Here is a 20,752-nt window from a genome sequence, read left to right on the forward strand (position 1 = left end):
GAAGTTAATTGTATAGGCCGTAGAAAAAAAAAGAAAAAAAGAAAAAAATAATTAAGGAGTATCCAAATTGAAGACGGAGTCAAAGAGGACTTTACTGTGTTTTGAGCTTGATCAGCTTCCACTTGTGTCCCTCCCTAAACGCGTGCCGAGCTTCGTTCATGTGATTCTCTGCCTCCCGATGCCGGGGAAGCGTAAAGATGCGATCTTGACCGATGGGATGAACTATCAATCAATCACTCACTGACTCACCAGAGCAGTTTACCCTTTTCGTTCGTTGTTGCTTGATCGGTTTGCGGCGACAGGTGCGGTCCTTTTCTATATCGCCGTTCCTCCTAGTGATGCGCCTGAAAACTGCGATTTGGTTTTCTTCTTCATTTTGTAAGACTTGATGGGCGTTCGGGGCTGACCGAGCGTGGGGCTTGCCTAATAAGGTTCTCCTGCCGCGGCGGAGTTTGTCGCTCCCGTGGCCGGGGGAAATCGATTCTTCATCGTTCGGAGAAGCCTCGAATCGATCGTTGGCTGTTTCGTTCTCCCTACTGTCTTCTTCCTTTTTGTCCGTTTCTGATCGTTTCGAGAAGGTGTGTTACTGGTTCTCACTTTCAGATTCACGATGTGTGGGTGCTTGAAAATTTGCATTTTTTTCCTCTCTTTCTTGTGCGTGTGTTTGTGTGCGTGTGATTTATGATTATTTGGAGAATTCGACTTCGACTTCTAAACCAGTTTGTTCCTAGTGTTTTTAGGTGCTTCATGTTCGTGTTCATCTGTCAAAGCTGCGGCCTGGTTCGATTAACTCTTCACGTCATATTTTAAATGCTCCATAGAATCGTTTCTTTTGAAGGACAGCTTCTTGTAGCGATTTTTGCTGAGATTACTGCAGAGGTTTCTGGCCTGTGAAAAGGACGAAGAATTAGAGTTGACAAAATATTCGGTCAAATGGGCGGAACTTGTTCGAGAAGATCAGCCGTGGATAAATCGCCTAGTGATACACTGGACCCCAATGGACGCAGGAATCAGTCAACAACGAATCAGTCTCGCAAGACGCAAAGGAATACAGTGGAAGAAGCAATGGAGAAGCAGCTGCACGAACAACCTGTTCCTGGAAACTCTCCCGTCACTTCCGCAGATGAGACTGAATCACAATTCTCTAGATCTGCCTCGCAGAATTCCTCCAGGCTAACCAATTCTAAACACAGTACCTCTGTGAAATCAGGGACTACCAAGGCAAGCTTGTCTGATGTTCTGGTTTTAATTTATTTTTTCAAGGACTGCTAACACAATGAATGATTTGATACCTTTTCCATCATCATATTAAGCGAGATGAGATGGGTTACAATGTTTTTCTTTTTCTCACCATTTTCAGTGATTGTGTGGATACTTCATACAGTGTGGCAGGACAACAAATGGGACAGTTTAGATGAATCAGTCCAAGAATGTCATAACTATCATTTCTGCAAAATACCAATCTAATGTTGCAGAGTAGTAAGTTAGGAACTTTCTGCCCAGAGGAATAATAAGGGGACCAAGGTTCGAATCTCAAATGAGATAAATATCCTTGTGGTCGGTGAGTGTTCATAAATTGTGCTCTGGATTTACCCAGTAGGCGAATCAATGGGGAAGGTTGTCTACATCCAGGGTGAAGCCCATACACCTAAATTATCAAAAATAAATAAATAAAAGGGTTAATAACCTTTTGGAGAGAGGGAATCCAATCTTTTAGGGAACCAACCAAATCTTTGACATAGTGCATTATAAGTCATGGTTCATTTTTTATGCCACCATGTTTATTTTTACCACTCAATTTCTTCATTTGTATTTGTGCATACCCTTTCTACCATTGTGCATGTCTTGAAAGAATTCCTAATATAGCTTGCATGCATGTGTTGTTTGATCCTAGATCAGCAAATTGACTTCTTTCTTGGTTAATTTAGTTTTTTGGATTTCTGTGACCTCAATTTAATTTTAATTAGGAAATTTACCATCTATCATTATGTCCAATCTTCTGTCTTTGTGCTTAATCTGATGTTTATTCTGAGAAGTACTCACTCCACTAGGCCGTTAAGACTAGAAGATTTCTCATATGGATCATTGTGATATCAGTGTTTATATGGAATAAGGTGTCCTATCCTATGCATGTTGTTGATTTATTGATATCTGCTTAATTCAATTTTGGGTTAACATAAAAAAAGAGGAGTTGTTTTAATGTGTGGCAAGTGTAACACTCTTCTTTATTCTCACATAGAGTTTGTAGGCTGATGTTTATAGACTTAAATGAGTGAAGCATTGTTAATTAAGTTTAAGCATTTGGAGCCAATGGTTGGACCTAATAAATTAATGGGTCAGCTCTCTTTATTGGGTGGGCTGCAAGAAATTGTATAAAAATGGACCAGATTCTAAGCATTGTGAGATATTTGACAAGAGTTGTTTTAGCACCATTAGGCCTCATATAATAAAAGATTAACCATGATCCTAGGTTGTGTTGGACTTCATGTCTCGATTGACTTAGAAGAGTGAACTGATATTCCTTTGGGCTTAAGCATTTTGGTCCAATGGTTAAGCATAACAAAATAATGAGACACGTCTCTCATTTGGATGGATTTCTTTGAGGAAATTAATTCTTTTTTTATTGAATGTTCATACAAGACTATTAAAGAAATAACTTGGTGGTTTTTATGTTTCCATACTGTTGATGGACTCTTTGATCTATCCTGAGAAACTAAGCATCAATGTTTCCACATAATTATTGTTTACTTGGAAAGAACTTATGAAAGTTATTTTTAAAGATGACAAGTTATAATAATTTTAGTGATGTTTAAAAGACATGATATGATGTATTTTAACAACTATTGGGAATATAACCAATGAATACTTGTAAGGCTGCAACTGTAATTTTGCACAAAGAGTTACTATGAGACTTTAATTGTTTCACTCAAATTGTTTTTGATTATTTTTTTTCCCTTTTTGATTGATATAGAACTTAATACTACAACAACAACAACAAATCTATTCATTGAACATTTGTCATAATTTTACAACCTAACACAACCCTTCTCCTTTATCTAGGTTTGGGACCGCTCATGATTAGTTCATCATGGGCGGAGTTGGTATAGAACTCAATGGTATGATAAAAATGAGTGTGGATCTCAAGTGGAAAAACCTTACATGAGTTTTTGATAAGAATTTTGCAGCCAACTCCAAAGAGTTTGGACTAACACACACCCTGATGAGGAGATGAGCATGGGAGAAATTACTTCCATTTTGAAAAGATCAAGCCCAACTTTTGCGCCAAAAAATATCATGATTTTTTTTAATGAAGCTTGAATTATTGGTCATTTGAATTCCTTTATTAGGTTTGATTTAATCGGCTTGATCATTCTTAGTCAATGGACATCATTGTATTGTAAAAAATTTTAAAGTTAAAAAGATAAAAAAAAAAAATAAATGTAAATAATTATGGAAGATAAAAAAATAGATTTAAATGCAATAATTTCTGTCTATAAAGTATTGCTTGAATGGTTCTTTTGCTTCCCGACTTTTGGTGCAAATCCCCAACTCTCCAACTTCACATTCCAAATTGAGACTTGTACATCCCTAGAATTTTAAACCTTCATTATAACCACAAGTGTAAAAAAAAGAAAAATCAGCTTCTAACTTGTGATTTTACCCCTATTGTATCATCACCATCAATATGAAGTTACTTGTGTCCCACTATGTGGGATCAGCCACATGAATGTTATCCATATGTTATGCAACATCAAGGAGAGAATAAAGAAATTTCATTCATAGATAAAGGCTGAGCACTTTAAGAGTTACAATCATCCATAGGAATGAAGACATGAACTAAGCATAGTGCATTGATACATGATGGGTTAGATAAAAAATTTCATAATAGTGGCTTGATAGTTGATACATGATGCTTTGAAACATTAGATGTAAAGGACCAATATAGATGAGAATGCTAAGACAAACTGTAGGGTCAGTCGAATTGATAAACAAAAGAGTTATGTTATTGGTTGCACTTACATGCAGTTAGGTGTAATCTTGATTGATAATAAATAAGAAAAACTAAGGTACAGTTGTATGAATGTGGTCAAAAGATAGATTATGAAATTGAATGACTTGAACTAGTTAGAATTAAATATGTTTGAACTAGAGGGAGATTAATGTTAAAATTTATGTAATATTTTAGAACAATCTAGATTACCTGGATGCTAACAAGAATTATATAGCCTTGCACATAGCTTAAAGAGGATATAAATTTTGTTCCCTATTGAATAAAGTCTCAGTGTGCCTATCATGGTTTAAAGTGCCGCGCTGAGACAGTCGAAACGGGCGAAATATCTCGTTCCGCCTGGCGACCGACACCGACACGATCCCAGCACCAAACTCACGACAGCTACGATGTGTTGTGCGATGTCATAGCAGAGGGGTCGCTCGACTTTGCAACAGCAGCGGAGGGGTCGCATAACCCTTCCATTGCCGTCGCGAAGGCATCGCGAAATCCTATAGCTGCCGCAGAGGGGTCGCACGACCACCACAATCGCCCTGGAGGAGTCATGTGATCTCCACGACCATGGCCGAGGGGTCGCGCAACCCTGCAGCAACACCAAAGTCGCGCGAGCTCGCAAGTGATGTCGAATTACAGATTTTTTTAAATTAAACTTAAGTTAATTATTTTAATCAATTCCTAGCTATGATGAAGATAATCTAAAGTGGTTTTATTAAACCCTAATAAAATTATCTAATTAATTTTATATTTCATTTATTTTAATTTAAAAATTATAATAATTTTTTATTTATTTATTTATCTATTTTCATATCTTTTCCTTTTTTAAAGATTATTTTTTATATTGTTTATTTTTTTAATATTTATGTTAAATATTTAATTTTTTAATTAACATATTTTATATTTAAAAAAATACCGAAACTATATCGGCATGGCACGATACGGTACCAAAACCGTATCGTTTCAGTCCAGGATCGAAACCTCGGCATAGGTCGAAATTTTAAACCTTAGTGCCTATAGGCCCACTCCTATAGTTTTTGTTTTCAAATGAGGATATACGATCCATATAGTCCACCTAAGTTGATACAAGTTAGGACATAGTTGCTTTTTGTGGTGATGGTTTTGTTTTTCTATATTCTCAATTCAATGCTGAATTAGTTGGTGATATTTTATTCTTAGAGTCAATGTATCATGGTTTTCAAACATATTAGACAACTCTAATTCAGATTGATTGAGTTGGGTCAGGATCTACAATGATCTATTTGATATTTTTTGAGAAATAAATCCATAAATTTATTGAAACGACTAAAATATATAGAATCCAATTGAAATTGACTAACATCGCTAAGGTAGTAAAAAAAATAAAAAAATAACAACAACCAAGCCTTATCCCACTAGGTGGGATCGGCTATGTGGATCCTTTTACGCCATTGGGCTCTATCCCCTACTATATCATCATCTATATTTAAATAAATTTTATCTTGTTTTATTGTTGCTAATCAAGTTTTTTTTGTCTTCCTCATTTGATGTGCATGTTTGTCATAGTTTCACATCGCCTAACTGGAGCATTTATTAGATATCTAAGTACATGCCCGTACCATCCTAAACATCTCTCGGAGTTTTCCCGCAATAAATGCAATTGCGCTGTCCCTCTAATATTCTAATTTCTTATTCTGTCTATCCTCGTATGTCCACACATCCACCTTAACATCCTCATCTCTGCAATTCTCAAGTTCGAGTCATAGTCCAACATTCAGTTCCATATAGGTCTAACTACGGTTTTATAGAACTTTCCTTTAAGTTTTAAAGGAACTTTACGATCACATAAAACACCCGACACTCTCGTATTCTATGTAAGACATTTCTCTCAATCCCTCCATTGTTTTGCAAAAATGATATTAAATATTTAAAGCTCTTACTTCCAGGCAACTCGTCATCTCCTATCTTAACAATTGTCTCATTATATCTAATATTGCTAAATTTAAATTCCATATATTCTGTCTACTTAAAACCTTTTCCTTCTAGTGTTTCCCGATTCTAGCTTAGCATTTACTCCTTCATGTGTTTCATCTACCAAAATAATATCATTTGCAAACAACATGCACCACGGTATTGTGTCTTGAATGTGTGTAGTGAGTTCGTCCATAATTAGTATAAAAAGATAAGGACTTAGAGCTAATCCTTGATGTAACCCTATTTTTATTGGAAATGTTCAGTTACTCCGTTTGAAGTACTCTAGTCGTTATATCCTCATATATATCCTTAATTAGTTCAATATATGTTACACTAACACTTTTTTTTTCTAGAATTCCCCATGTAATTTCTCTAGTAAAAAAACATAGATGAAAAAAAGCATTATTTTCTCAAACTTTTAACTTGGAGTCTTGGATTACAATGAGGTGGTGAAGTCCTACAATGAAATGTTTAAATGCAAAGATGGAATCAAATTACAAGAGGACATGATATTTGAGTCTCATCATCCAACTTGAAAGCATCAACATATGGCAATGGATAGGGAAATGCTCAATGGAGCTATGTGACTTTGGTGAAAGTGCGATAGAGGTGGACTCACAATGAATTTATGTTATAAAGAAACTCATGATAGTGTTTAGGATTGACATGAGGAGTGGTACATGGTCCACATGGAGAGATGCAAAATTGGTAATAGTTAGGTTAGCATAGAAAAATGAAGGGATAACTCGTGTCCCAACGCCACCAAATATTAGATATTATTCTCTTTATACCACTGTTTGTAAATAGTTATAATAATTAATAAGCTTTAGATTGTATTAAAGAGGCACTAAACCATAAAAAGGTATTATATAAGTATTAATTAGTGGTTATGTTAACTAAACTACTAATGGTTTTGATAGATCTGTAATAAAGGGTTAGTACACGTAAACAGAGCTATTAAGAGTTTGATAGATCTGTAATTAAATTGGTGTAAATGATTGGGTAATTTTGTTTAAACACACTGAAAGAATGATCCTAATTTTGTAGACAGTGTTAATGTTCCATAATGTAAAATATCTAATATAACTTTAAAACAATGTTCTAACAAAACCAGTGTTGTGAATGATTCTTTTTACAACAATGCTTCATAAAAACTGTTGTTTCAGGGGTAAATTTGAAATGTCTTTTATGGTGATTTGATAGCTTGTTAGGAAATTTGAAAAAACAGAGCCTTGTTTGGGTGCTATTTGTGCAGAAGGACTACATTTGGGATTTTTCTCCTAGAGTTACTTAGGAATATATTGTAGTCACATATATAAAAGTCTAATAGTATTATTATGTACTTATGTATATTAACTCAATTAGTATAGTACTAAATAAAATGATATATGAAACAATTTTATTTTTCTCTTTTTTTTACTGATTCTGATCTTTTTGATCCTACAAATCAAATTTGGTTGAATACATTGTCTGAACCCTTCAAGCTTGATACTGATATTACTCTTGACAACCCTCTTTTGAATTTTGAGGTATTTTTTCTACTATATTCTGTTCCTGTGCTTTGAGCCATTGTATCAGAAGGGTGAATGCAAATAATGTTTATCACCAATTGTCTCTTTCAATCATGATTCCGAGCCTAATAATTTTAATAATCTCCTGTGCTCTTCACATGTCAAAAGAGGTGTAAAACTATGAATGACTACTGACTAAACAAAAAATAGATGCATACTGCAGAATTGAGATGACAAGGAATCTAGGTAGTTTAGATGCAATTTGCCTCATTTGTTATAGGTTCATGAATTATTTTGCCTCATTTCTAGAAGTGTACTTTCTTCCTAGGTTGATGAATTTCTGAATTTTCTATACATTGCAATTTTGTACTCCTGATGTTATCTGTCAGTTACATTTTGCAACACAATGAAAGGAAAGATGATCTAGCTTGTTTATTCTTATGCTGTCTTGCTTAAAAAAAAACTGAACACTTTGATCTTGAATATTTCTGTATTTACTCTACTTCTTATCTTTTATATTCTGCTTTCCTTCATGAGCACTTTTAACAGCCACAACTATAGAATGTTTTGATTATAATTTTCTTTGCAATGTGCTTGCACCTTATTCTTCCCTTGTAATTCTCGATTGTATACTTCCCTGTTATCAATGCATATCAGTTACACCTTATTGTATCACAGGTTTCAGAAGTGAGTTCTGTTTTGGGCAAAGCAGGTAGTATGGGGCTTGGCAAAGCAGTGGAGGTATTGGACACTCTTGGGACTAGTGTGACAAATTTGCATCTCAGTAGTAGTTTTATGGCAGGAATGTCAACAAAGGGAAACAAAATAGCCATTTTATCTTTCGAAGTTGCCAACACAATAGTTAAAGGATCCAATCTTATGCAATCAGTTTCAGAGGAGAACATAAAGCATTTAAAGGAAGTTGTTCTTCCCTCGGAAGGTGTACAACATTTGATATCTAGAGATATGGATGAATTGCTAAGCATTGCTATTTATGACAAAAGGTACTTACTTTGGGATGTCATTCTTCATTCATTCATCCCATAGGTAAGTATGCAACTTATGATTAAACATATTCTCATGAATTTCACAATAAAGGTTGGCCATATCCAAAGATATGCCTTAGGAAATTAACTATTATTTCCATTCATTCAAGATTTTTTTTTTCAACAGGGAAGAGTTTGATGTCTTCCGTAATGAGGTTGTGCGCTTTGGAAATCGTTGTAAAGATCCTCAATGGCACAATTTGGAGCGCTACTTTAACAAGTAAAATTCCCATCTTTATGCCACAGAATTAAAATAACCAGTATCACTGCCCACACAATTAATTTATATTTTCTATTGATATCAGTCTGACATCAGAACTCACACCTATAAATCAGCTGAAAGAAGCAGCAGGGGCAGCGATTGAGCAACTTTTAACATTAGCTCAACATACAGCTGTGGGTACACTTAATTCAGTAATCATTGTTATTGTAATGTTTTCATTTCATATTCACAATATCTGATACTTATTGTTTACTGACTTTTATGGAATTAGCAAGGGCAATTTTCATGCTTATGTTTGGTTCTGATTATTTTTATACTCATGATGCTTTTGAGGTCTAATAACATGCTTAAGGGTTATGCCCTTTTGTGGGAGACAATAGCGTAGATCTAGATGTTTTTACAATTCAAGAGTTTAATTGAGTATTTTTGTGTGATAGTGTTACAAGAAAATTTTGTTTTTACATAATATATCTTTTGTTCATAGAAAGAGAATTGGTCACACATCATTCTCACAAGAGAAGTTCTGTAGATTAGTGACATCAAAATGTCGATATTATTTATGTTCTGCGGGATTGTTTTTTGTGCTTCTCAAGAAACAAGATTTAACTTACAAGAATCACCACATTGATGGATATAAATATTATGTGTTAGTTGTGCTTTCAGCATCTTACTGTGAACATATGATCCTTGTTAGTGAAAATCATTCAATATAGGGGTTGAGTCATGCACAAATTTTCGCTAGGAGTCTTATGATTATAGCATATGATTTGTAGGGAATATGCTTACAGTATTATCTTTTACTGAATTTCATCAATCTAGTCTTCACTCATAACAGCATGTATTGACAGGAACTGGCCCAGAATCCTTGTTTCCCATCTGTTTGGTGTATAGAGGCTAAAGGGCCTTGGTTTATTGGCCTTTGACTCAACCATAGGTTAGCTCATCATAATTCAGTATGAGGTACATTAGTGCAGCTGTTTAATGTGACAGTCGATCAAATTCATTACAGAAGGGACCAATTCTACTTGCACGAATGCTGTCTAGCTTGGTATAGCTCATCCACAGATCATAATGGAATTTGAATTTGTGACCAGCTTGATCATAATGAAAAAAGGAGAAAAAGAACTTGTCATCTTAGTAGAAAGGAGATTATCAATGTCTTACTTTAAAGTATCATTGTAATGGTGACCTTGTTCATGCTGATATTGTACAGGTTGGCATGGTTCACACTGATGTTGACCTTGATTTGGACTACCTTCCGATCTCATCTCATTTGTGTTTACTTTGCATAAATAAAAATATATGAATTTCATACTTTATTTTGATAATATTGAATGAATAAAAAAAATCTAAAACGAGATAAATTGTAACATGTGTTCGTGGTATCAATCTCCCTACTACTAACACATTAATAGGAACCCCTACTAACAACAGACAAGGTAAATCCCATCCATTTCTAAGACCTAGACGAGTTCGTAATTCATTTGGTATTGAAATTGATTTTGCTAATTTTCCTTTTATCTATATTGATTGATATTGAAACCTTGGTTTGTGCTGGCACTAGTACTAGATTGGCAGGACAGACACTATGGTATTAGGTATGGATAAGGAGAGGTGTTGGAGCTCTGGTGGGGTGGGATTGATTACTATGACTCAAACCATTGTTGCAAAAAAGCTGTGAATAAAATATGTCTATGCCTCCATATGTTGATATCATGTCATATTATAATTTTGCTTTGATTTTCCATTCTGTACAAAGTTCGATGTTGAGTCTCTTAACTAGTCCATACTCATGATTGTGTCTTGATTACTTGTGCAATATATATATATATATATATTTGTTTCTATTTGTTTCCCTTTTATGTGGATTGATTTTTCTCTTTCTTTATCTTTTGCACATGTTCTCATGATTATTTTTAGTCCTTGGTCAATGGATTCATTTAAAATCTCATCAGTTCTTAAACCTATTATATACTCATGTGACTCTTTCACGAGTAGTAATGTTGGAGAGATTCTGGGGCGATAAGCTATTTATTTATTGCCATAACTGAAATATGTAAGGATTGAGTAAACCTATGAAACAATGATGTTTCTCCTAATTTTTTTGAATTAGCTGATTCCTGTACCTCTTGGACAAATAGGAGAGTCCATCCACTTACATAGATAGAAGCTAAAGATCACCATTATGTAAACAGTCAAAAGGTTCTTGTGGTAGAGAAATTCATACACGAATGTGAAATTTTACTAGAAGCCTTTGGAGTTTAATTGATTTATTCCAGGTGTGGGATTCATACAGTTTGAAATTCTAATCAAAATTGTAAGAGTTGAACTGCTTCATTTCAGCAGTTGGGAGGTCTTACTAGCCTATGTCAGTATGTTGATGTTGGTTTTTTAAGTAGGGTTACGTAGGTTCAATGTGTTGTATAAACAATAATTCAATGTTCATGCAAAGTGATTGCTAACTCGTTCCTAGTCATTATAGTGACTTTTTCTTTTGGTTGGGCTGATCAGTTATTCCAGTTGGTATTACATAAGTTTGAAGTCTTATATGAAACCTTTAAATGCTATCTTATGCAATTTTGTCATTTTTTTTTTATTTTCAAAAGTTTCTTACTAATTTCGTTATTCTATAGGAATTATATCATGAGTTTCATACCTTGGATAGATTTGAGCAAGATTCTAGGAGAAAACAGCAAGAAGATGATAGTGCAAGTGGAGTTCAAAGAGGTCAGCCTCTCATCTAGGTTATTAACATTTATTTTTGTTTTCAGAAACTGTTTCATGAGAAGTTTTTTCTATTTTGTTTTCATGAGCAACTGCTGGTTGATCTAGTATTTTATGCAAACACACCCATCCTGTTGAGTCTCGGATTATTCTCCCAACATTAAAAGATTTTGTTCTTTTTTAATTTCTATTCACAAAGTCCCAGCACAGGATTAGATTCATCTGCATAATTAGATTGCATAAAGATACTTGAATGGATCAAAAGCACTATGAAAATGCTCCCGTTATGAGTTATGCAGATGGTAGTATATATATCCTTCCAGTGTACCAATTTAGTCTAAATATTCTAGCCTCTTCAGGTACCTGAATTTAAGTTCAGATCATTTAATATTTTTGAATTATCAAGTGCTTGCATGGAGAACCAAATTCACTTCTAATATTGCATAGTATATCATTGCAAGAAAATGACCTGGCCAAGTGTCAATTCATTTGCCCACTATTAGTTGTCAACATTGACATCTCGTGCTCAATCCAAGTTTCATGTTAGCTTAAGTTAGTTGTATGATTTTAAAGCACATTGACATGTATTTTGAATACTAATCGGAGTGTGATTGCTTGTTTTTTCAGCTTATTCAATTCGTATAGATCATGAATTGAGGTGCCAATGTGTGTCAGTCAACACAAGCAAAATGTACTATTTAGCTGAGAAATTTTAGCATCGACATGAGAACGACAACTCATGGCGGAAATGGAGAGAGAGAGAGAGAGAGAGGAATGATACAATTTAAATTATTTCACTACATTCCTATGCTTTTTGAAGGTTTTATAAAATAAAATACAAAAAACAACAAAATGATATTTAATATTAAAATTTTATATTGAATGCTCATGAATCAATTTTAAATACAATTAGATACACTTATAAAAATATATGTTTATTTTAGAAAAATTTCATCCTCGACAATGAAAGCTTCTCAGTCTTTAATTGCTTCAATGTTATAGAATTTGAAAGCAAAGTATATCTCAATTTATAAAGTATTAAAGTGTGTCTTATTCCAAACTTCTACCTTCAGAAATTGAATAGATCATAAGTATAAATTATTATAAAATGAGAGAACTTTACACTTCATGACTAAAAAATAAGACTTGATTGGTTGGAATTTTTTTTATTTCTAAAGAATAAGGTGATCAAATTAATCAGCAAATATAAATGAAAAAAAATAAACATTTGTTATTAGTAAGCTAATTAATTATTTAGTAAACAATTAATTACAATGAAAATTTAATTAAAAAGTTACAATTTATATAAAGTAAAATTAATAATATTATTAATGATTCAATTCCTGGAAATAGCCTCTTGCAAAAAGTAGGGTAAAACTGCGTATAATGGATCCTTCCCCGGGACTCCGCATGGCGGGAGCTTCGTTTACCGGGCTGCCTTTTTTTTTTTATTAATGATTCAATTAAATAAGTATCAAAATCACACTGGTATGACACAATACGGAAAATTATATTGTTCTAGTTAAGAGGCTGAAACTCAGGGACAACGCATAGTTTTCCACTTACGTACTGTGTCTCACTTTTCTCTATGTGGATTTATTTTGTATTATTTTATACGGTACTTTGTTCTATTCCTTTTGCCACCTCGCACCTCTCCTTTGGCATCATTTGTACCTCTGCTACAATGTCTTATGTCATTCATAAGAATCAACTTTAACACTGTCGCAACTTCTGAAGCCTTACAATTCCATGATTAATCACTGTAGCAGTCATGTTTATCAGATTACTTTTTATTATTACCTGTGGGGTTGGAATAGTAAGTTTGTTTTTTAATCAAATATATGCATGGGATGCTGAAAGGCTATGTACCCAGTCAGCATTCTCTGTCACTGAAACTTGAGATCTTACTCAGGTCAATAATATGAGATATTCAGCTTAGTCAGCAAAATAATATGAGATATGGGGTTGTAGGTTGCTAACCCCAATATGATGTGGAGGTACAATCGTTCAGTTTTGGGGCAACTTTATGCTCATATTGATGTGAACTAACATTCTTCTCATATATGCTAACATTCTTTTCATGCTACAATAACCTAATTGGCTTAAACATACATTCCTGTCACAGCTGTTGCTATGAACACTGTAACTCTTTATATGCAGTTTTATTAACAATCATCATCCTGAATGTATTAATTGATATATAGGGGATAATCTCCAAATTCTAAAGCAAGAACTGAAGAGCCAAAGAAAGCATGTAAAATCCTTGAAGAAAAGATCACTGTGGTCCAAGAATTTGGAAGAGGTAAGTGGATATGTTGCTATAAGGTGCCATAATATGGTAATATTACATTGCTAATCACCATACTATGTTATTTGACATTGACTTTACAAATTATTGATTTAATTGGCAACCCTTTGGGAGTTTATATTAATAGAAGTTAAGACGTTAGTAATATATGTTAGAAACTGGAAGTTCCTTTCTGTGTTTTGTAGGAAAAAAGTTGACCTTGTTCTATTGTAGGTACTGGTGAAGCTTGTAGATATTGTCCATTTCATACATTTGAAGATTAATGATGCATTTGGAAATTCTGGTACTTGAATTAAACTTGTCTCAGTTTACTTTCTATTTTGTTCCCTTCACTAGCTTCAACAAGTATTACATTCTTGTGTTGCTTTATTCATGAGTCATGACTACTTTTGGGTCTTAACAAATCTTCAATTTTTCCTATCTTTGATATTTCATTATGCTTCTGCAGTTCCTGTGATAGGACATAGGCTGGTTTAGGGAATGTTCTTCCAAAGTGCTTTAGTGGCCCAAGGCACTTTGAGAGTGAATTAAGCGAATGATTAATACTATAAATGTTAATATTAACTATTATAGTAAAGTAAATACATTTTTAGTATACTGTAAAATAGTATTTAATATTTGAATTAATATTTTATTATCACATATTGAAAATATAAACTGTTTTATGATTACCATAATCATTTAAACATATCAAGATAATAAAGTCACACAAATTATTCAATTATTAAATTATTCTATAATCAGCGTTGTTATTTTACTATCAATTAAGTAATTCAAATAATTATACTATAATGATTGTAACAGATAAAGTAAATGCTATTTCACCATGAAATTAATTATTTAAGTAAATATAAAATCCTATCACAATAGTTTGACAAATAAATATGAATATAAATATTGCATAAAATATTTATTTTTGAAAATAGTTGTCATAAAATAGTAGTAAAAATTTGAGATGTAAAAATAGTATACTTTATATTTTAATTAACAGTATACATTTTAGTGTTACCAAACACTACATCAAATCAAATTAATTTTGACTTGTTGATTACCAAATGCAACTACTTTTTCACAATGCGTTTCATCACGAGTTTATATAGGAAATGTACTTTTGAATGCAAACACAATGCCAAAAGCCATATTATAAGGGTGTCCACTGACATGTTATACACTATCTCATGAAATGTGAAACAATCAATCAAACCCTCAACAGGGACGGGGCTAGGAATTTCACATTATCTTTGTTGGACTACATTTCATGCCTATACCCGCATGTTTTGATAATTGATTTTACATTTTGGTAGTGATTTTCTGTAGGTTTATTTTGATTATCTTTTAAAATTATTTTCAACTTTTAATACGCTTTGGTCGGGAGGATGGAGATTGATCAGTACCAAAAGCTGGTAGTGGACCAAATTATTTTTTATTTGTCATGTAACTCTGATATATTATGGAAAAATGTGTACTGTCATTATGCCTTAGTTGCACAACTGCACTGCAACCAAAGCCATTAGTATCTGTATATTCATAATTCACATCATATGACATGCTATGGTTCACATGTAAAGTAATATGGTTCTCACACATGAATTGGAATTTAAAAGAACCATTATGATTTTGTTTATACTAATACAATTCAGTACCAGAATCTTAGTTTACATAATTCTAGAAATTAGGAAGAAAAGCCATTCAAATGTGAACCAACCAATCAAAAGTATGCCTTATTGAGGCATTAAATTAACCCCAATATGTTCTATGATAGAAGTATAAAGGTTAAAGAAAATGAAATCTCAAGGTTAACACTGACATAGAAGAAGAAAATTTTATAGAGTTTTGACAATAGCCAAGGGGTACTTGATACATAACAACAGATTGATAAATTCATACATCTTGTCACATTGATATAAACTGACAATTAGGTAAAATCAATGTAGACTTAGAATGTAGTTGTTTTCATTCCTCCCTTTGTTTCCATAACATGGTTGGTGTCTTATTTCTTTCTCTCTTCATTTGTGTTGATGCTATTGAGTCTGAGTCAAGAGAGAGGGCGGAGTCAGCATGATTTTTCTAGGTTAAAAGTATTTGAAGATGAAATTTTCTATTGTTCATTTCATGCATTCTTAATGGAATGAAATAATGATACCTTGCTTGTGTCATAGATACAAACCTATATATATATTTTTTTTGTCATGAATCAACATTAAATTATTCTATTATGTTATGCTATTACATAGAATACTATATTGGTTTATGCATTATTGGATATCATAACTTTTCCATGTAACATAGAATTATTTTCTTCAGGATTTCAATTTGACCTTGAAGATTTTTTAGGCATGAGTCTGACTCTATATATGTGTGGGAGGGTGGTATCTAGATTATTGTTTCAAGTGGGAAGAATGTTGAACATTTTATTGTTTTAAAATCAAAACATTTACTGGCTAATTAGTATGGGAAATAAGTATTTGTTCAAGGAGAAGACTGGCTCAATTTTTTGAGCAACACTACTGCATATATTATTCAATATTTGGAATAAAAAACATTGTAGTCTTAGCCATGGTAGATATGGATGTAAAGAGTATATAGTGGATTGGCTTACATTTTGTCAACATGCTCTAATGAATATCTAAAACTTAGGTAGTTGTAGTTAGTCTTTGTTGAATGTTTAATTTTCAAGCTCTGTACTTATCCTCTACCTTCTCATGACATCATGTTGTATATGCGGCTGTTATTTCATATTCTATGCCACATGTAATTTTAACCAATTAAAAGGAGTATGTTTCAGATTTAATGGTTGCAAATTCTAGGTAACTTTAAAGAACATGGCAAGGAAAACATTGTATGTTAATAGAGCAGGCTTCCATTCTCCCCTTTTGTTTATGCTTATCTCAACATCATACCAAACATCAACCAATTTTCCAATTGTCTTTCAGTATTATATAATTAGTTTTGTTGCACAATGCTTTCCAACATGTCACTTGGTCAATCAACATGTACATGAGAGTTCTTTCCTACTCAGATAAAAGGGACAAGAATTTATTAAGATGGACCATCCATACATGAAATTTGGTTTGCTATTTACACATGGCAATAGTCTGTTTTTGATAATTAAAATTGCAATTCATCGAATTGCAGATACTTCTAAACCGGCAGAGCCGAGTACAAAGTTTCAAAGAAGATTAGGACCTGCTGGTCTTGCACTACATTATGCAAATATCATCACTCAGATAGACACCCTTGTGAGTTGTTAGTTTCATTGGTTTCAAGTTTTTTCTTTTTGCTCGTTGCTAGCAGCTTCTTGGTTTTTGGTTTGCTTATAAAGATTCTTTTTCCAGATCATTTCCTATTTAAGACCTTCCAAATAATCAGCATTGATTCTATGTAGAATTAAGTTATCATAGCTAGATTTGGTTATGCTTATCTTGGTGTATTTAGCTTCATATTCTTTTGTATACATCTGTTGATGGTAAATATATCCGGCAGCTGCAATTGCTCGGCTGCGTCATCAATTGCACACACTGTATGGCGTTCCACCTCAATATTTGGCATGCTGTAGTTGCTTTGCATTTTTTTTTAGTTAAAAATAAGAGGAACAAGCCCCACGTATATTTTAAGATAGAATATAGTAAAGCTGCACATGGCTGGATGATCTCACAAAAGAGAATAACCATAAATGCCAAAAAATAAAACAATAGAAAATAGATTTGAGGAAAAGTTTGTTACTTGAGGAGGAGCCCAGATGGAAGATGTGCCTTGTAGCCAATTAAGAACAACTTCAGGGAAGCGGGATGCATGATGGCGTAAATGATGGTTATGCTCACACAATTTCATATATGACCATCCAAGCATGAGTCCACAGCCTCTCTTTTTTGAGCTTCAGCAAAGGATCTCATTGTGTTGTTCTACTGTAGAAGAGAAGCTGTGGGGCTATAAAACTATGAATTATCATGAATCCATATAGCCGATCCCACCTAGTAGGATAAAACTTGGTTGTTGTTGTTGTTGTAATGATTCCATTTGGTCATTAATTGATCAAATCATACAACAACAACAACAAGCCTTATCCTACTAGGTGAGATTGATTTTATGGATCCTTGTACACTATTGGGCTCTATCCTCTAATTGATCAAATCATGATAAATTTTATTTAGTTGCATTTTATTAAATCAAATTAGAAATATATATTTATCTTATTCAATAAGAAAATGTATATGCGTTGTTAATTGTTTTTAATATAATGTGAAACTATTATTTTTTTTTTACTTTTTTAATTTTCAATACACCCTAATTTTTTGGAGGTTGAATGGATATTGCACAACTTTAGTGTTTGTTTTAGCAAATTCAGTTTTCAGATGTAGTTTCTTATTTAAGTATTTTTACATTGTTTGATGAGTGAATATTATACATTATTAGTGGCTTCTGTCTATTGATTTAATATGCTATCAATAATGTATAACATATCTGAACTAACGTGCCACAGGAGGATGAGTAATTCTATTTTACACATTATCCGAACTGATTGTATCCAACTTCATGATAAGCATATCTCATGTCCTATAGAATAGATATGGAGTATCTCTTCTAAAAGATGAGCTGCAAAATGGCATCAGATTTAAGTTGGTCTCTTTGTTCAATAGGTTCATTAGATAAACCATGCTAATTTTTATACCTGGGGGATGACAGAACCTTGCAAATCATTAGATTCAATGGTTGACCAATATAAACTTGTCTTATTTTACAACACTCCATATAACGATGGACAAAGTACCATTTATGTAGTTTGAGATGGTCATTGCACTCCAAGAGCTTTGGAAGCAAAGAACCTATTAATTATTTGCTTATGTAGCCTGCTCATAGACCAGAAATTTCCTTGATGAAATGTTAATGTATGAAAATAGTGGATAATCTTTTATTTTGTTAACTTATCCTCTAATTATCAAATACCAATAGGTCTCACGGTCAAGCTCCGTGCCCCAGAATACAAGAGATTCTTTGTACCAAGGATTGCCGCCAAATATAAAGTCTACATTTCGTTCTAAGTTGCAATTATCTCAAACAAAGGAAGAGGTATGCTATTGTTTAAATGTGTGGCTCATCATCATTAAAGACCTTTACTTGTTTGATATAGTTCCACCAGGATGCTAAACACAATAACAGATTACTTTAGTGCTACTTTTTTTAAAAAAAAAATCTTTTGCAGCTTTCTGTTCCTCAAATCAAATTAGAGATGGAAAAAACATTGCAATGGCTTGTGCCATTTGCCAACAACACAACCAAGTAATTCAGCTTGTCATTTGAGTCATCCTCTAAACTTTTAATTATCGTCATGAATGCTTATCCATGTTATTTGACTTGAACTTAACCAGGGCTCACCATGGTTTTGGTTGGGTTGGGGAGTGGGCAAACACTAGGTAATAAACCATTATGCTACAACTAGATCAGTCTCTGGTCATTTATTGACGGATCATTACTAGCCTTTATCCAGGTTTTCCTAATTTCAATTGTGTATCTTCCTTTCAGTTCTGATATAAGTCAAAAAGCAGGTGGTCAAGTAGACTTGCTCAGGATAGAGACACTGCATCATGCGGACAAGGGTAAGACTGATGCGTACATTCTTGACTTAGTTTTGTGGCTTCATCACCTTGTTCGCCACTCCAAGTCTGCAAATGGAGAGATCAAATCTCCTATCAAGTCTCCAGTTCGTTCACCCACAAATGGATTGACTCCCTCACCAGCCTCGACAACACACAGCTCGCCGAGTTCCACTCTCACCCAAGAAGACCAAGAAATGCTGCAATACGTGAACATTAGAAAACTAACCCCTGGAATTAGCAGAAGTCAGGAGTTTAACATATCAAAGTCTAAACCGAGTAAGCACAAGAGATTGAGCAAGAGTAACAGCCATTCGCCAACGAGCTGCAGCAAGAACGATTTCTTCACGACAAGAAGGCCATCATTGCTTCCGGTCATTGACTTTGATATTGACAGAGTAAAAGCTATGGACGTGATTGATAGAGTAGCTGATATATAAAAGCCATGAAGTGGCGACGAGCCATATCTGGACTTTGCAGGTCTATCTTGATCCAAGTCCTGCTCTTGAACATCTGGAGCACTACCACAAGACAATGTCAATATGCAGCAAATATTTTCATGGTGTGCAGAATGCCGTGAGGGCACGGTGTGTTTAGTTTGTATCATTTCAGCTTGTGGGTTCAATCATAAACAAGGGAGAGAAAAATTTCATATAGTGGTACTTTCTTCTATATGTACAAGGGCCTATAGATAATATTTCTAATAATCAAGTTCTAAATGTATGGGTAGTGACTTCTGGACATCTCTCTCTTATCCATTAACACATTTTTGGATGCGTTGCTGAAGGGAATTTCTCAGAAGATAATCTCCAACTCCTTAACAACCATATTGTTAAGGAATCCTCCATGAGAGTGTCCTGTAATGAGAATCGATTATATGAGTTCAAATTGGAGCAGGTTAATCCTCCATATCAACTCCAATGAGAGTCATGGAGGGAGAACCCTTTCCTCTTCAATTCATCCCCTCAGCTTTGAGAGCACCGCTTCCTCGGCAGCAAACAACTGATGAGGAGCTCCCTAGGGTAATTTGTATCCAAGATCTCCCTGTTATGAGCATCTCCTCAATGTGCCAGAGCTGAGCCATAGAGCGAGTGGTCCCTCTTGGTTTGCCTCATGCAACTTTTGTCAATCTCTATGGACTTCAAACCATTGAGCTATTAACCTAATCATGTCAAATCAATAATCTAGAGCTACTCCAACACCACCTCAGAACTTCTCATCTTGTAATCCCTGGATGTCTCATATTATCCTTCTCTTATCTCTTTAAATCTCCAAGCTACTGAATGTGTCGCCTTAGCCATGCCAAGCAAACATCCATACAAGCTCTCCAAGCTCCATGTAAACATCCATAGAAGCTCTTCAAGTTTTATGTGTGTTCCTAAACGTTATTACA

At 33.8% G+C, this 20,752-nt stretch overlaps 1 protein-coding gene across 3 annotated transcripts; it reads left to right on the forward strand.

Annotated features, from left to right (window-relative positions):
• The first annotated feature begins 96 nt into the window (after positions 1-96).
• Positions 97-20,102, forward strand: LOC122047360 (protein PSK SIMULATOR 1-like). Of its 3 annotated transcripts, none has more exons than XM_042608578.1 (14): positions 97-302; positions 384-578; positions 732-1,221; positions 8,146-8,471; positions 8,641-8,733; positions 8,819-8,909; positions 11,370-11,463; positions 13,665-13,762; positions 13,982-14,051; positions 16,904-17,007; positions 18,719-18,835; positions 18,969-19,045; positions 19,135-19,179; positions 19,289-20,102. In XM_042608578.1, exons 3-14 carry the CDS (start codon positions 934-936, stop codon positions 19,797-19,799), a joined length of 1,914 nt encoding a protein of 637 aa, XP_042464512.1. In that variant the 5' UTR covers positions 97-302; positions 384-578; positions 732-933; the 3' UTR covers positions 19,800-20,102. The 3 variants fall into 3 exon arrangements, with proteins under 3 accessions (XP_042464512.1, XP_042464511.1, XP_042464513.1); XM_042608577.1 differs by having other exon boundaries at positions 741-1,221; XM_042608579.1 differs by having other exon boundaries at positions 97-578; positions 741-1,221.
• Positions 20,103-20,752: the final 650 nt, after the last annotated feature.

The sequence above is a fragment of the Zingiber officinale genome, chromosome 2B (assembly GCF_018446385.1).
Source record: "Zingiber officinale cultivar Zhangliang chromosome 2B, Zo_v1.1, whole genome shotgun sequence".
Taxonomy (NCBI): Eukaryota; Viridiplantae; Streptophyta; class Magnoliopsida; order Zingiberales; family Zingiberaceae; genus Zingiber; species Zingiber officinale.

Excerpts from the sequence above, each read along its gene's own strand:
- LOC122047360 (XM_042608579.1), top strand. The coding sequence starts at position 934 with ATGGGCGGAACTTGTTCGAGAAGATCAGCCGTGGATAAATCGCCTAGT. Across the intron at positions 1,222-8,145 it reads TGAAATCAGGGACTACCAAG|GTTTCAGAAGTGAGTTCTGT; the intron begins GCAAGCTTGTCT and ends ATTGTATCACAG. Across the intron at positions 19,180-19,288 it reads GGGGAGTGGGCAAACACTAG|TTCTGATATAAGTCAAAAAG; the intron begins GTAATAAACCAT and ends TCTTCCTTTCAG.